Here is a 17,330-nt window from a genome sequence, read left to right as displayed (position 1 = left end):
CCTGTCCTGTGGGCTGTGCACAGCTCACCTCCAGGGTGCAGTCTTCTCTGAACACTGGAGTTAGAAGCTTGCCCCACTGCAACAGCGTATGCTGCTTGTGGTCCATTTTACATCTTATTCATTCTCCTTCCATATCTTACCTGAACTCATCTGCATTCCTCGTATATTTTATTTAACTCCTACACAGTAAGTATTCCAATTTATGAGTAAACCACAATATGTTTTAATTCCCCACGAGAGGTGGTTATATCCATTCTTTGTACAGCGCTGCGACCAATATTCTTTTACTTGGTTTCTTATGTACATGTGCAAGAGGTTCTCTAGAGTAAATGTCCAGAAATGGAATTGCTGAGTCATAGGGTTTATGCATGATTGCCAAACTGTTCCCTGAAACGGCAGTATCAACACACCCCCATTAGCAATGTGTAAGACTTCCTTCTGCTTCTCATATCCTCACCAATACCTATCAAGCTTATTTTTTTTTCCAAACTAACATTTTGACTGCATTTGACTTAATGCATTACACTTTCTTCTTTATATTTACACATCTTCCCTACTGGGCAATAAACTTTGTGAGGGCCAAATCCTTGCTTAATTCATTTTTATATTCCTCCTGTAAAATTTATGGAGCTAAGTAAAATAAGGGGTTGTGAACAAATCAATAAAGGACAGAATTAATTTATCTTGGCCCGAGAAGATGACGAGTTCCATGTGGGCAGGGATGAGGCTTTCTACCTTTACTAATCTGGGGTGAAGACATAGGTAGGCAATCCCCATAAACTGCAGAGGTGGTTGCATAGTGGTCAAAGCTGGCCTACACACAAGGCTTCAAGATTTGTAGAAGACTGCAACCAACCTTTCAGAGATCTTAGCTGCAGATAATTTTTACCACAGTATTCGCTGAGTATTTATTGATGGCTGTGAATAGCCAATTTCCCAGTCTCTGGGGCTGTCTTTTTTAAGTAGCAAGAAGCCTGTTTCTGAATGGAACTTCCCCACCCCCAGCCCCACCCCATTACTAAGGGCTGGAGAGAATCCATATGTCCTTCAGACCAGGGTGCTGCCTGACCTATGGTAAATGCCTCTCCTTTTTGTCACTGCAGCATTTCCAGGCTGACTCATTTTCTAAATAAGCCACTTGTGGTTTTTGGTCTGACATCACATGTAGAAGAATGAGTAATTTTTTAAGAACCAGAATTATATTCTATCAGAATAAGAAACATTGTGTATGTTACTCATAGTTTTAGGACAAGGGGTCAACACTGGTCACAGATTTCCTAACTTTCTCCCACTCCTTCTTTCCCTGGGGCCAGGGGATGGAGAGAGAAGGTAAAGAAAAAAGGTGGATATGCTGTAAATTTTTGTGTGCACCTCTTATCACACTATGTAAAATGTAATACAATTGTCTTGTTGACTCTGCTACATTAAATAAAAGTAATATGGCAAAGTAGCTCAGGCCATGAGTTCTGCTGCTGCACTGCTTAGGTTCAAATCCTAGCTCTACCACCTGCCCAGCTGAGTGACCTGAGTGAGTTATTGACTTTGATGTGCCTCCATTTCTCATTTATAAAATAATAACAGCACCTACCATATAGGCTTATTATAAGGAATACAAAAGTTGATGTGCATTAAGTATTTAGAATAGTGCCTGACTATGGAAATGTCAGCAAATATTCCTATGAATCCATCACAATGTTTATGTTTATCGTAAGTGCTCAAGAAATGTTTTGACTAAACAAATGACTTCTCTTAAAACATATTTGGAATCGGGGATACAAGCAATGGCTAGTGGCAGACTCTTGGTTTGTGAAGGTGGTCAGAGTATGCCACCTCAAAATATGCCACTTTGTTGTTTATTCAGCTCAACAGTTTACAGTGAGCTGAAGGCAACAGAACAACAGATGCAGGAAAGGTTTTCTGACCTCCCCGTTCCTGTCTGAAGCAGGACTAAAACTTCTTGTCGGAAGGGTGCCTCTCCCCCAAAAGGAAGAAGGGAGCAAACATTCTTATCACCAGAGACAGGGAATTGACACTGAGATGAATCTCCACAGACAAAACCTTACTAAAATTTGTAACCCTTCTCTCCCATTAGTTTCTCCCATATATTTCCTACTTTCCCACAATTTACTGGCTGACTAGCTCAGACCCCTTTGTTTTGTCATATCGTCACAATTTATCATTCTTTATTTAAAATGTATACAAGTTGTGGGCTTAACAGCTTGGGCCTTCATTTTCCTTATGAAGATTCCCATGTACACATAAAAATATTACATAAAATGTGTATACGTTTGTCCTGTTCATCTGTCTTATGCATGCTTAATTTTCAGGCCCAGCCACGAAAGTAACAGGACATCTGCCTCCCCTACATCTGGAAATAGAAGGAACTCTAAAGGTCAATTGCCTTGCGCCCAGGTACCCCACGCTTTTGTTTGTTCTTTAGTTATGTGTGTTGTGGGAGGAGGGCTGTCACCTCCCAGGTGTCACTCAATGGGAAGTTCTATTTTGTTTTCTAAGTGTAAGAAGAGGGTACGGTTCTCAATCCTTGAACTGCGAAAACAGAGAATGAGTAAGAAAGGAGACCCTGGTATCAGAGAAATTCATTCTCTGACCTTGCAGCATCTACTGTCCATGAGGAGAAGTTAACAAGATAGTGGCATTTGGAGGAGTGTTATCTTGTTGAGTTAGTAGGATGGGTGTCACGTGTAGGAAATTATCTAGATACTTATTAACATTCAGATATTAACATTTTAACATATGGATTTTTTTTTTTTTAATCAGTGCAGATGTAGTGTTTATCTTCACAGCATCCGTGGTCTTTGGGAAAATATACTTGAATATCAGGGAGTCATGAAGCAGCCAGAGTGAAATCCCTCAGAGCCCACCCTCAATTGCAGGCCTCTTTAGGATGGCTTCGTTGGGATCCGTGGGAGCCTGGTTATCAGAGCAGGTTGGTCCGGCCTCATTGGGACCACCATGTGGGCCTCAGCTGAGGAGCTTGATGACAGACCAGGCAAGTGAGTCTAAATTGACTCCTCCAAGAGCAAGGGTTCTGTGCTTATTTGAAAGGTTACAAAGTCCATAATATAGGTAGAAATGCTGAGTTGCTGAAGGAAGGCCAGTTGTCTTGGAGGAGAGAGATTCATTGGGGAGGTGTCAGGAGGCCCAGAAGTGGCATGTAAAGTACAGACACATTCTCAAACACTTGCAAACACTTGTACACCTGCAGTCACACACACAAACTGACACAAACAGCTTCACACACCTATATTTTTCACTCCCTACACTCAAGCACACACACACTTCATGGACACTCTCTCAGCCTAAAGGGTGGCCAAGGGGTCAAGACCTCATGGCTGAATCAAATGTTGGTGAATGCTGCTGCTTTTATTACACCAAAGGTCTTAACATTTATTAGGAGATGAACACAAAGCTTGGCATACTGCTGTCATAGTGGCATGCATTCTCCTCTATAGTGCAGCTCTGGAGTTCAAGGTTACTGCAGATTGCACATAAGAACCACTCTTCAGAGGGAAGAAAAGGGGAAACTGCAGATCCTTGTTCTCCCGAATATCAGCAGACTCAAGGTGCTTCACCACCACAGCAGCCTAAGATCTTGTAAGTTGGGTGGGTGTGCTTTAAACAGTAACACGGGTATGACAAGGGATCCAGGATAGGGAAAGTTCCCAAAACTTAGGGCCAAGAGTACTTTTAGGGAAGTATACACTTCCCAAACAGGTATCACTGAATGGGGGCAGGGCATGCTTAGCACTGCAACTGAGCTAGGTTAAGCTGCCAGGAGTCCACGATTAATCCTGGTTTCACAGGGAAGAATAAGACATGATGGCGCTGTCACAATAAGGCCACTAAACTTATAGCAAACGATGACTTCAGAAGGAAGCTCTCGTGACTACAGGGAAGCAGCTCTTTCCTCTCTGATGCCAGGTACCCCTTGCTGGGTAGGCACCTGCCCTGAGACTGTCACATGGTCCTTTCTGGGCTGCATAACATCACTTAGCACAACAGAGCAGAGGAAGGGACCACACACACCAAGGTCATGGGACATCACCACCAAGCTGGCTGACTGTTGTTGGTGAATGTCTTAAATGCCTTTCCTGGTTGGGCCGGGTGCCCCGTGTGTCTGAAGAGCTAATCTGAAAAGAGGCTGGCAAAGGACTTCCTCAAGCTCCGGATGGTCTCCGCTTTGGCTTCATCCTCATTGGCTGAAGACCGGAAGAAGGAGGACTCAGAGAAGCTGAAGGCATTTGTCAGGGACTGCGACTTGCTTGAAGATAAAAACCAGAGAGAATGTGAGAGGGTGGTGTTCCCAGCAAGGCAGGGAAGGACGATGACGTGAGGATACACAACTAGAACCCCCACTCCCTCCCCGGGAAGACCAGGGTGATGGAGGATAAAGCCAGAAGTGGCCATGCTACCAAAACCCTGGGAGACCCCTACGTTACTTCCTCATCTTCAGTGCTACTAGAATAGAAAGGGTGGGGACAGTGTGGGAACAAGGGAGAAGGGAAAAAAAGAAATAAGGGAAAGAGGAGGAAGAGGTGACTCAAAGACTCCTTCTTTAATTTAATCCAAAATGCCTGAGGGCTAAATTTCAGAGATCCCAACTTGGTAAAAACTAACCTAGGAATCTCACATTACTTCTCTGATGAAAAGAAGTCACAGTGGGCCTGTGACTCTGGCACTGTCTTCTCTATCAACTGTCAACTGGTGGAGCCAGATCAGAAGACCTGGGCCAAAGTCTCGTTCTGCCACTCAATCCCTCCTAACTGGAGGCAAGCCATGTGCCTCTCTGTGCCGTGGGTTCTCATCTGTGAAGTTTGGTAAAATGAAGATCTCTACGCACTTTTGGCTCTTTCTATTCTGATCTCTTCTCTGATTCCAAAAGAATATACTGGCTTGGCCCAAAAACTCCAATGCTTCAATTTCCCTGTTCTTTGTTTGTTTGTTTGTTTGTTTTGAGACAGAATCTCTCTGTTGTAAAGGCTGGAGTGCAGTAGTGCAATCTTGGCTCACTGCAACCTCCGCCTCCTGGGTTCAAGCAATTCTACTGCCTCAGCGTCCCGAGTAGCTGGGATTACAGACGCTTGCCACCATGCCCAGCTAATTTTTGTATTTTTAGTAAAGACGGGGTTTCACTTGGCCAGGCTGGTCTTGAACTCCTGACCTCATGATCCACCAGCCTCTGCCTCCCAAAGTGCTGGGATTACAGGCATGAGCCACCACACCTGGCAATTTCCCTGTTCTTAAAATGGATGTAGTAACCACCCTTGCAACCCTCCTCAGAGGAGCGCTAATATGAGGTCTGTGGGGTTCAGGGTGTCCAGTGGCAAAAGAGATATATATCAGGCCTTTACAACTTTCTTAGGGAGATTTCTAATGAGAAAATCCAAACTACACACTTTTTAGGGGCCTGTTTTCCCCTTGAGAGACTAGAGGTTCACAGAGAAAAACCATGAAGCACCAGGCCATGGGGAGGCCCAGCCTGCACTCCAGGAGAGGACATGAGGTCTGGCTTCTCCACTGGCCCAGCTTTTCTCCTTCTTGACTCCCACTGGCTCTCGTTCCGGCTGCTTTCTGGCTCCAGAACTCTTCTCCTGGTGTCTTGGGACTCTCTGCCCTCCCTTAAATGCTGGGTGCAGCTCAGGAGAAACTCCCTTCTACAGAACTATGAGCAGTCTCTCTGCCTGCAGTGGCGGTGAACAGACACCCTGCCTTTCATTAGGGCTGGGAACGAGACCCAACACGCTGGCCTCTGGGAGCGGGGGCACTCCTCAGCCCACACAGGCAGCGAGTACTGGGGATGAGCCTCCAGCTTGTCATCAGAGGCTGGCTCTATTCAACAGCTTCAGCCCAGAGGCAGTGACAATCCAAGGATCTGCCCTCACGCGGAGGCTAGAGTTGGCTAGTGAGAAGGCAGGAGGGATTTAAAAAAAGTCAGCAGGCAGTAAATAGCTGGGCTGAAGGGACATTATGGGGCAGGCAAGAGGCAAGAGGTGCCACTGGCCAGAGCTGGGGAGGAAGAGTGGGTGATGCCCCTCCCATCACGCTGGACTGAAGACCCAGAGAAAGTGACCATCTGGACACCTGAGCCCCGCAACCTTGGCTCTGCCACTAATTAGAGGAGTAGCTTGGCTTTGAGAAAAAAAAAAACAAAAACCAAATTTCTTTGAGCAAAGTTTTCTCATCTGCAATGACTACATGATCTCCTAGTGGCTCATTTGAACTCCAGAATTCTCCAGCCTCCTTTTCTCCCTCCCTGAAGAGTCATTTGTTGCCCATCACTTCACTCCGAGAAGCAGGGGTGTGTCACTACCATCCCCTTACCAAACCCTTAAGGCTACAGCTGTCTGTGCTGAAGGCGGTGACAGAAGTCTGCTGGGGACACTGCAAGCAATCAGAGACCTCTGTGGGAGAGAGGGCAGAACTGACCATCGTCCACATCCAGGTGCTGTCCCTTCCAAGGACAGCTCTGCTGCTTCCAGGGGTCCTGTGCAGCAGGGCAGTGTGGAGGGGCTTCTAGGGTGACTGCTGGGTGTGAGGGAACCCAAGAGGATGGAGGTCCTCAGCGTCTCTGCCTGGGAACTCCTCTGCTGCCCACACCAGAAACTGACCTCCTTTGGACAGAGCTGAAGGTAAAATGTTGAAATGGATTTAACCAATTCCCTCTTTTCATTCTGGGCAGCCTTACTGATTGCATACTCTGAACTGTGAGTCAGAGGCAGAATGATTAAAAAAATTTTTTTTACAAGGAAAGAAACACACACAAAGAAAAGGAATGGAAAAAAAGAGTGGGAGACAGGGTTTAAAATAAACCAAAACCTTAAGCTAGTACAAGACTAGAGAAGGGACAGTGACTCTGCCATATTGCCACTTCCCAGGAAGAAAGGGAAGGGGGTTGAATTTCTAGCTAAACTTTAGACTTTCACTTCCCTCTTTCCTCTCTTCTCCAGTGAACGCTAACCATTCCTCTAACCAAACACACACACACACACAAACCAAAAACCAAAAAAAAAAAAAAAAAAAAAAGCCAAAAAAAATCCCACCACAAAATATCTGTAGGAGGAGACCTCATTGAAGGTGATTTCTAGCAGCTCTGGGGCCCAAGGCCCACAAGGAGGGCGGGAGGAGGGGAGGGAGGAGCTGCTGAGTTGTCTTACTTGAGCTGTGGGTGAGGCTGGGGCTTCTGTGGTGGAGCAGCCAGGGGTGGCTGGGCCTCTGCCAGGGAGCTGCTGCTGGAGGGTGCATCTCCGTGGGTGGTGGGGCCGCCCGGCCGCTGAGGAGCCGAGGAGAAGGAAGAGGAGGAGGAAGAGGAGGAAGGTGGCAGTGATGGTCCAGGGGGGAGCCGGCGTGGAGGCAGCACCTTGCCTGGGGGCTGCATTCCTTGGGGTTGCCCAGGGCCCCCTAGGTTCAGTACAAGAAAAACTTCATAATTTAACCATATAAAAATGTTTGCTTATTAGAATCTACATCTCAAAGGGTGTGGTTAGTTAATTACCAAAAGGATAAGCTCTATGCCAAGAAGCCAGAGTCTCTGAAGGGCCCCAAAGGGGGTCCCTGGTTAGCTATCCTTGTACATAGCTACTAAGTGCTCCTCCTCAGAAACGCAGCGACTCAGCCACAGCAGAAGTCAGCAGGACAAGGAGGAACCAGGGGCGAGTGACCCTGTCAGAGGTACACGCTCTCACAGAGGGCCCTAGAATGCAGGGTCCTCACCCCTCCTCCCTAGAGGTGCCTCAGGCACACACCACCCTGCTCCAGGGTTTACTGGGAAGTCTCAAGTTCCACATGGCAGATACAGGAGAGGGCGGTGGAGAGAGCACTGGATCTCAGAAATAGTCTACCAGTGACTCCCTGAGCAAGTCACCAAACTTCCCTGGGCCTTGGTTTTCCCAACAATAAAACTTTAAAAAGTGTAAACCCCGGTCTTAGTTGTCTTTTGAGGGGTAGTGGTTCAAAGATAACAGGGTCGAGCAAGTTCTTCAAAAAGCATTCCATACTTTTTAAGATCACCTTGATGGTCACTGACTTATGTTGTTTTATGGAGCTGCCCTTGGTCCTGCTCCAAGCCTGCGTGGGTCTGATTGCCAGGCCCACCATGCCCCACCAGGGCTTAATTTTAGCATTAACTCATGCCCACAACCAGGAGAAATCCATTATTCCAGGCACTGTTTTGTCTCTCAGTACTATCCTCAGGGGCTCTAGCAGGATGAACCTCTCAGGCATGTGTGGTAGAATTCTCCAGACCTCCAAACCCCACTCTCTCCTGGGGATGTTGTGGGTGCCATTTGGCAAATAAAAGCCCCCCTAAAAAGGAACAGCACACCCTCCTCCCAGCATGAAACACAAAACCATCTGGTGGCCTGGAGAGGAAAAAGGTCCTCCTTCCTCTGGGAGTTGATAGGCATTAAGGTGGTACCAGACTGCCTAGAGTTTGCTCAGGAGGGTCCCAACACTTAGAAATCAAAAGCCATCCCCATTAGCACCTACTGACTAGTGGAAATGATGCCCAACTGCCCTGGGAGGTCCAGTCTCTCAGCCTCAATCCCACAGTTCACATCCAGGGGCCTGCTGGAGGGAGTGGCTTACAGAAACTCAGCACCAGCTAGTTGTATTATCACTTAGTTTTTAAGAAATACCAGAATATCTGCACCCTCTGGAGAGGCAGAACTGTATGTCTATGCCACTGTGCACCCATGACTATCCGCTCAGTTCCCCACTCCAGGGCACAGAATACCCTTTATCATCTAACCAAATAATACCAGAGTTAGTTACAGATAAATAAACACATACATAAGTAAATGGAATTCTGCAGGCTTAAGAAGCTCCAAATTCAAATCAAATAACTAGTGAAGACAATAGATTAGCAGATTATTTCACATTAACCAGCTTTTGCCATTTCCAAAGTTTGGCATCACTTGTATTAGCATTTTCCTGTAAGGTAATACAGGTTAATAGCTCAGTCTCTTGCACCAGAAACCTGAGTGCTTTCCCATTTGTGCAGATACTTGGATAGCCAGAAACTTTACAACTTAACACTGAAGACAGATATAACTTTTCCTTTATTGCACATTAAGCTGTACAAGAGTCACAAAAGAGAGGTACTTCAATCACACTTCCAGCATTGGCTGAGGTTCTCCCAGTTGGATCAGTACAAAAAAAGGGGACGTCAGGAAAGAAACAGGTACAAAACACCTGAACGGCAATCCTATACTGTGACACAGATGTCCCCCAGGCCACAGAGTTGTCCCTAAGCATGCTGCCTGAGGGCACATAACAGTCAGGTTATGCTATCTGCTTGCATTTGGCAGTGGGAGCCCTAACCAATTTCTCCCCTACCTGAAAGACCTTGGCTGACACCACCCTGTAGCCTGACTGAATTCATATGGCAACTTTGCATTTGTGGCTCACAAATGACACATGAAAAGCACCGGATGTACACACTGATAACATGCAGAGAAGCAATACCACCATCAGCTCATCACTTGGACAAAAATATAAGATAAAATAAAATAATGTATTCCTCCATTCTGGGAAATGTTACTTTATTCTTTTCTATCATTTCATCAGATTGGGAGGTATTTAAGGACTTGATTCTTATGCAACCCATCTGGAAGTGCAAATATGCATATATGTGTATATTTACAACAGATCAACTACCATCATCAGCTGAGGGAGGGATTACAGATGACAACATTCACACTCAATGCATTTCTCTGTGGCTTCAATTTACCAGCAATCAAAGGAAAACCAAGGCACAAGCCCCTAGACATATAACTCTTGTTACAAACCACCAACACTAGTTCCTTCTCAGATCTGGGAGTACAGAATGGTGACATGTCAATATAGAGGGGGAAGGGAATGTAAAAGTAGGGCCAGTAGCATTTCTTCTCAAAGGCAAGCTGCTGGCATGAACTCCCACGGACTATGGTGTTAGAGACGGCTGCTTGGTGCCCGTTCCCAGCCTGGCCAGGAGATGGCAAGATGAGGCACTGAAGCTGAGACCTGGTTTAATGAACTGTCTCAGCATCTGCTCAGGTGCTGCTTGTCAGAGGGAAGAGAACAAACTGGTGAGGGTTCCTCAAGAGCCACCACTATGGAGCCTCTGTCCAAAACACACACAAGCTAAATCTGAGATAGTTCCTCCCAGGAAAGAGAAAGCTCCTCAATCTCTGAACTCTGGAGGGCTCTGGTAAACAGCTGAGAACTGAAGCAGGAGTCAACCTCAGGGTTCTGGAGGCAGTGTACCCACTCAAGTAACATGGGACATTTTTGATTTGGTCTCCCATTACGATGCCTCAGGAGAGGCCAAGAGCAGAATGGACAATCCCTGACAGACCTTAAGTAGCTCCCTGCATTCTATGTCCAACATTGCCAAGGAATTATCTCTGTACACAGGTCAAGCTTTGGGAACACAAAGCAGCCTCAGGTCCACACAAGCGCACACATGGCTGATCCAGAAACAGCAACAATGAAGAAACAACTGAGATCAACACACACAAAATACTCACAGGTTCACTTTGATATTGCACATCAGCGGCCCCATTTTATAAAAATCTCATAGCTAATTAGTTAATAATAAAATGAAGGGTACACTGGGATGTAAAATACAGAACACATTCCTGGAAATTTCTTTGTATTTCATGTCATCACTAAAAACACAAGAGCTCTACAGGCACAGCCAGCCTATTCACATAAACTCAAACTGCACCAAATTTTAGCAAACAGAGAAAAAGGTGGATGCCTTCAAATTCAGTGGATGAAGCTATGGCAGTTTGATCTTGAAAATCTCTTAATGTTCTATCTAAGTTACAATAGTCATGCAGAAAGAAAGCGAAAAGCAGAGTTCATTGAAGATCCCAAGCACACTGGTGGAGGTAAAGTTGGGGGTGGGGGATTTAATCTGAGCTAGGGGGGAGAAGGAGAGGAGCTGGGTTTTCTTTTTGTGGTTTCCATTTCTCCCCTGTCCACCCCCCTACTCCCATTTCACCCCACATTATATATTACTTTTAAAAACACTATTAAACCACCCAGAAGATAGAGTCACACTGGACTTGGGAGAGGCACAATTCTTTTGTACACTGTTGACAAACAGCCCTGGAATCACAAGTTATACAGAGAAAACATAAGTGAGCATTACAAGCACAAACAGGAACAGGTAAACAACCAGACAGAGGAGCTGACACTGCATAGGAAAAACACAGTCCAGTCAGCATTGAAAGAACGCAGCAACGGCACCAGTGGGAGGGTCTGTTTTCCCCTCCCCGCTTTCCTTTCTTTTGTTTTTGGCTTAAAATTTCTGCTTTGAAAAATTAACTACCAATCATTTTAAGAAGCTTGGACTTGTTTTGGCCCTACTGCAATGCCATTACAGTCGAGAATATACTGTAAACAACCTTGAGGGGGTGGCCGCTGAGGTGGGGTCTTGCTTGAGTCCGGATCCTTAAGTGTTCCGCTCTGGAAGACAAAAATGCAAGAGATAAAAACAAAACTCCAAGCCACTGAATTCCAAAGAGAAACCACGTGGCTCCATGGCAAGGCCAGAGTGGAATCCAGTGGGACCTGGTGGGATCCAGTGGGATCTGGCCATAGGCTTCTGCTGCTCCAGAAACACCTTAAAGGGGATCCTCGGCCTCAGGTATTGCTGGGACAGTGTGGGGAGTCTGGGGCTTGGAGCCACTCTGGTAAAAATGCCTGAGACCTCTTCAACCCCTTTTTCATTTTCCTCCATTTAGACTCATTCTTTCTAGAAGCTTTGCGTCCTCTAGCACCACCTGGTTTCCTCTCTGGTTTTCTGGTGCCTGCCCATGTCCAGCTCCCACTCCTATGTATAGGCCTGGCTTTCTAAAGGAAAGGGAGGGCCAATGCCAAACCCCAGAGACAGGGTTGGACTATAGGTGGCTCTAGGGACAGGCGAGCAGGAAGGCAGGGGGAGGAGTGTATGTGTGCGCATGCCCGCGCCCAGCTGGACCTAGTGACTTGCCTAGGCTTGGCTCACTTCTCATCTGGAGTTAACTCCGGAGTGGGATCAGTTCTGGGGCTGACTCAGAGAATCAGATCCACTCTTTGGACTCGGCTGAGAACTCCCGAAGGGAGGAACTTGAAGAAAGGGGTTGTCATGTGTTTCCCAGGGCCCTCCTTACCTTAGAGGGAAGGAATAAGACATTAATGTTTGTAACAGCGCGCAGGGCCAGGCTGTTTTTCCCTCCCAAGCAGCATGATTACACTTTACCCAACAGCATGGCTCCGATCCCATGCTCCCTCTCCCAGCCGTGATTCTGATTATGCCCTGACGGGATCAAAGACCTGTGCGAGTTAGTTTGTCTAATGTTTGTATTAGAGGCAGTGAACGTTTGGAGTCTGAGTTCAGCACAAGGGAAATGCTCTGTGAAGCCTAAAGCCTGCCAAGTGTGCTGATGGTGATGTCAATGAGGGGCTTCCAAGGCAAGGCGGTGGCTGAAAACAAGCATGTCCTCAGTGAGCACCCACTTCCCCTTTAGTGCTCCTCTCCCCTTTTGACGTGCCCCTCAGCCCTACTCCCACATTAAAGCTGCTTCTCCTCCTGTTCCCCATTTCCCTTGGGCATCCCATTCTGGCCATTTATCTCCCTGCCTATTACGGCCTGTTTTCAGCTCCACTGCCAGGGAAGTGTTACCTTCTCAGTATCACAGCCTTTTAACCGCATTACTCGGGACTGTTCTACTGAGAGGATTTGGGATCGTAACCAGGAGGGGGCCTTTGAAATGTCCTCAGCGCCACCACATCAGAGAGTACCCATTCTACCATAACCCCCAATCCCCCACAAGTCACAGTGAGAACCCTACTTCCTTTCTCCTCTTCTGGGGACCTTCTTGGGATCCATAAGGCACAGTCTGAGCCTGACACTGCAATACCCACACCTGGGAAACCAGCTGGAAACCACTCCATCCCAAGCGACTCCGTCCCTTCAGGACTCCTCCACTTTTCCCTCCTGGTGTCTGAGTCACCATCTTCCCTTGACTAACTTTAGTCAGGCCTTTATCATTTCTTGCTAGATGAGTCTCCTAATTCTTTCATCTCTTTCTTTCCAATCTGTCTTCTCTGGGGCTACCTATTATCCTCCTAAACCTTTTTTCTAGTTGTGTCTCTTAACTTCTCTAAATCATCTAGAGCTGACATTTATGGAGTGCTTACTGTGTTCCAAGTAACATGGGTGCACTATTGTGCACTCTCTGTACCTCACTGTATGAGGTAGACACTATTTCATCAGCACTCCTGATTGCTTCAGCATGGCTGGGCTCACCCTTTCTAGCCTTCTCCCTCCTTTATGTCATAAACAGCTGCTCAGTCCAGGCCTGATTCTCTACTGTTCATTCGCTAGTCTGGCCTATGCCTTCAACATCACAGCCTCTCATGGTCAGAGACAGAAACTTAGGTGAAGGACAGAAAAAGTCACAGTTTGTGAAGCTGCTGGACTGGCTCTTGCTGGTCCCTCCCCTCGGGCCTCACGTCTGGTGCCACTGAAGGGTCCCAGTGCATCATCTCAAATGCTGGCCAAGAGCAGCTGACGATGTTCTCCTCCCAGAGAGGGTTACAGAAAACTATGTGGCATGAGAGCAGAACCAGGGCCAGTGGGCAAAAAAGGTCAAGGCAGACTTTCACTTACAAGCAGAACTTTCTTTTGCAAAAGCAGTGAGATAGGCTGTTTTGGGAGGTAGATGTATGTGTTCACATAGTGGGTAGTGAATGACCTGACAAAGACATCATAGATAATATTCCTTCTTTAAATATGAGATTGATTAGATGAATGCTAAGGTTCCTTCCAATCCTGTGAAACTGTGATTCCAAGAAAACATTTTAAATCCCATAGATTAAGCTTTAATGGTAGAACTCCAGACACAGGATGAGCTCACAGGGGTGATCATACCATGCGGGCTAGCCTTGTCTTTCCTCAGCCATGGAAATATACATGTAAGACACCCACGAATGAACTAAGCCCAGAAGTGCCCTTCTCCAGGCTTCAGAGGAAGAGCTCCCGGAGGCAGTCCTTTGGCCTGGAGCCTGGGAATATGCTTTGGCCACACTTGATGGCGCCTAGGAAGCTTCTCTTGGCCCCGGCTCCACTGAGATTGTATATGGAAGACTTCTCAGGGGCTACAGGAGGTGGGGAGGAGAGTTCCCAAGGACTGTCCCTTGCCAGGCTGAGACTCCCTGGCTCCACCCACAAGCCTGCTGTCAGCTAGGGTCTCCGGGCCTATTCCCTGTGGGGCTTGGCTACCATGGGATCTGTTTCCAGTCACCCAGAGCATCCTGGGATGCTGAATTCCACAGAAGTCTGGCCACTCTGGCGTCACTGCCAAAGTCTGGCATGGAGCCAGCCCACAGCAGCAGAAACTCATGGCCAGACTGAGAGGCAGAATTTTGCTCAGGAAGTTGGATTGATTCAAACAGGTAAGAATGTGAAGTTCAGTGCTTGTGCCTAGCTGTACACAAAATGGAAGGGGAATAAATGACCTTATAGCAGCATAAGAAAAAACCCAGCTGGGTGCAGCTCACGCCTGTAATCCCAACACTGTGGGAGGCTGAGATGCGTGGATCACTTGAGCCCAGGAGTTTGAGACCAGCCTGGATAACATGATGAAACGCTGTCTCTGCAAAAAATACAAAAATTAGGTGGGTATGGTGGCATGTGCTTATAGTCCCAGCTACCCAGAAGGCTGAGGCAAGAGGATAGCTTGAGCCTGGGAGGTAGATGCTGCAGTGAGCCAGGATCACACCACTGCATTCCAGCTTAGGCAACAGAGTGAGACCCTGTCTCAAAAAAATATATATAAATAAATAAACCGCAGACAACCTTAGGTTTACAGAGTGACAACAGGCTCAGAGAGTGTCAGACTGTAATGATGCTGCCAAAAATCGGATGCAGCTGGAGGTATGTCTGCGTCTTGACAAGGGGAAGTGATAGGACCACTGTTCTTTTGGCTGATCAAGCCTCATGAGAGCGCACTGCAACCAGTTCTGGTCAATTCTTAAGGGGGATGCTAGCAGAAAAACATGGGTACATGGAGCAGATAGGATGGTGAACAGTCTCAAAATGACATCTTTATGCATGTGACTTTGGGCAAGTTACCCTGAGTCACAGTTTCCCAAATGGTATAAATGAGGTAACCATGGAAGCACTGGAAGACTGAAATTAGTCAAATGTATATCTGAATAGTGTCAAGGGCTGGCTTGGGTAGTAGTGAGCTTCCTGGCATGAGAGGTATTTCAGCAGTGCTTGGACAAACTCTGGTCAGAGGGGCTCACATAGCTGCAGGCACATGACTTCTACAGGCCCTTCTAGCTCTGGGCTTCCATGAATTCGTTTATGCATTTCTTTTTCCCAGTTCTTCAGGTGTGTGAGAACTGAGACAAGCCTTTCTTAGCTACAGAGTTCAAGACCAGCCTGGACCAGCTACAGAGTCTTGAACTCAGCAAGACCTAGGGTTATTGGGCCTGTGCAGAGATGTCTTGCAGGTATAGGCTTTCAGGGCTTGGCAAAGAGAGTGTGCTGCTTCTATCAAAGCTAATTGGGCTGGTATCCTGCTATGCTGAATCCACTGGGCTTAGTGATCAGAGAAGCCAGGGAGGAAGGAGAGAGCTGGTGAAGCTCAGAGACTTCTCCAGGTTGGTAGGTCCACCACTTGTTAAGGGAGGAATGCAAGGGTTTTCCTTACATAGAGATACAGAGTCACAAATGCCCAGCTTACTCCATTCTTACCTTCCCCTCTGTTGATGTCAGAGCACCAAAAGGGCAGGGTGCACGGTATTGTGAACTCCCTGAACTGGGGCCCAGAAGATCCAGCTCTCCTGCTTAGCAGCTGTGTGACCTTGGGCAAGTCAGTTGCCTTCTCTTTGCTGATATGTGAAACAAAGATACACTTGCCAGCCCAAGACATCTTAAATAAGCATTGTTAGGCTTAAAGAGCGTGCTTTGTAAACTGTAAAGTGTTAGACAATGTAACTGAGCATCCTACTATTATTAAATAATAAATATAAATCCAAAGGAAGGGAGGTCTAATGTTAGAATCAATGAAGAAGATATTGTTGTGTGGTTTCCTGTCACCTGATGCATACTTTCATGAATAGGGAATTCTGGTCTGGGTTATACCATGCCTTCTGTATATTGCTTAGTTCCAGCAAGGTCCCTGCAAAAATGTAAATATTAGCTCTTGAGATGATTGGAAAGGAAATCACTGGCCTGCGAGAGAAACCAAGCCCATGGATGAGGGTTTGCGGGTTTTTGTCAAAGGCAACTTTAAAATGCCATCCCGTGGCTTTCAGCAGACAAGCTGGAGAAAGGAGCTCCTGAAGTCCCAGCAGGATGGAAAGCTGAGGAAGGAAAGACATTAAGTGACTCAACACTTGTGAGCTGTTGGCCTGAGACCAGCTGCTCCAACCAAGGAGGAAGGCCTGTGCTTGCTCAGCATATCTGAGACAGGAAATTGGGAAAGGGTCCCAGGGTCTGGCCCCAGGAAAGAGGCCAGGCCAAGCTCCTTGCCGGACACGCCACAGAACTATTCTGATCAGCTCCCCCAGGCCCCGCTTCCCCGGTCTAGGACCCCAGGGAGAATGAGGCAGCGGGAAAGAATGTGGTCGGGAGGTTGTAGGTTTAGTCGGTGCAAAGGGGACCGCATGTTTTGAGGCACCTTGGGATCTTTCTGGGCTTGCCCCTGCAGTCACCAGCGCCCACCTTCCTTCCTCCTTCTAAAAGGTGCCCAGGGATGAGCTGCTTCTCCTTCCCTCCTGGGGGGAGTTGCTTCTCTGTGTGCAGAGCTCATCTCTGGGAGGGGGGCCCTCTTATAACCTAGGACCCAAGAAATATCCCATGGGGGCAGTCCCTGAGTCTTCTGGGGGCACTGAGGGGCAGGTCACTCAAGGTCAGAATGTCAGCTTCAAATGATTAAACATGTCCCTGAAAAGTTAAGACAGTCCCAGAATAGTTAGCTTCTCTTAATAGTCTGTTAAGGGATCTAGTCACTAGTGGCTTTATCTGAACCTGCCCCAAATCTCCTCACGTTCTCAGCTTATACTCACTGGGGAAGAAATTCACTAAAGCCATTCCTGCTGTGGGAAGCAGGAAGGCATTTCATTTGTCCTAAATTTACCTCTTCTAAGCTGAAGTGAAGCCCTGTTAGTCCCATGTTGGGGATCGGAGAGACTTTTGGACCCCTCCCTAACTGGATAGCCCTTTAGATTCCACTTCTCAGAGTGAAGAAACCCCTTCTTAGGCTTGGTCTTCTTGCACTCAGGAGACCTCATCTTTTTTAGAACAGGGGCGGCTAATCTTTTGGCTT

The 17,330-nt window shown here is 47.1% G+C and overlaps 1 protein-coding gene across 2 annotated transcripts in view; it reads right to left on the bottom strand.

Annotated features, from left to right (window-relative positions):
• Window positions 1-3,363: 3,363 nt before the first annotated feature.
• Window positions 3,364-17,330, bottom strand: part of SYN2 (synapsin II) — a 190,606-nt gene continuing 176,639 nt past the window's right edge. For both annotated transcript variants that reach the window (XM_045385741.3, XM_045385743.3), the window contains 3 exons: window positions 11,412-11,472; window positions 7,176-7,419; window positions 3,364-4,282 (listed from right to left, as the gene is read on the bottom strand). In XM_045385741.3, coding sequence (XP_045241676.2) covers window positions 4,147-4,282; window positions 7,176-7,419; window positions 11,412-11,472 — 441 coding nt within the window. In that variant the 3' untranslated portion in view covers window positions 3,364-4,146. The remainder of the gene's footprint in view (window positions 4,283-7,175; window positions 7,420-11,411; window positions 11,473-17,330) is intronic.

The sequence above is a fragment of the Macaca fascicularis genome, chromosome 2 (assembly GCF_037993035.2).
Source record: "Macaca fascicularis isolate 582-1 chromosome 2, T2T-MFA8v1.1".
Lineage (NCBI taxonomy): Eukaryota > Metazoa > Chordata > Mammalia > Primates > Cercopithecidae > Macaca > Macaca fascicularis.
Note: the sequence above shows the minus strand (reverse complement) of the source record. Positions and strands in the feature narration are given on the sequence as shown.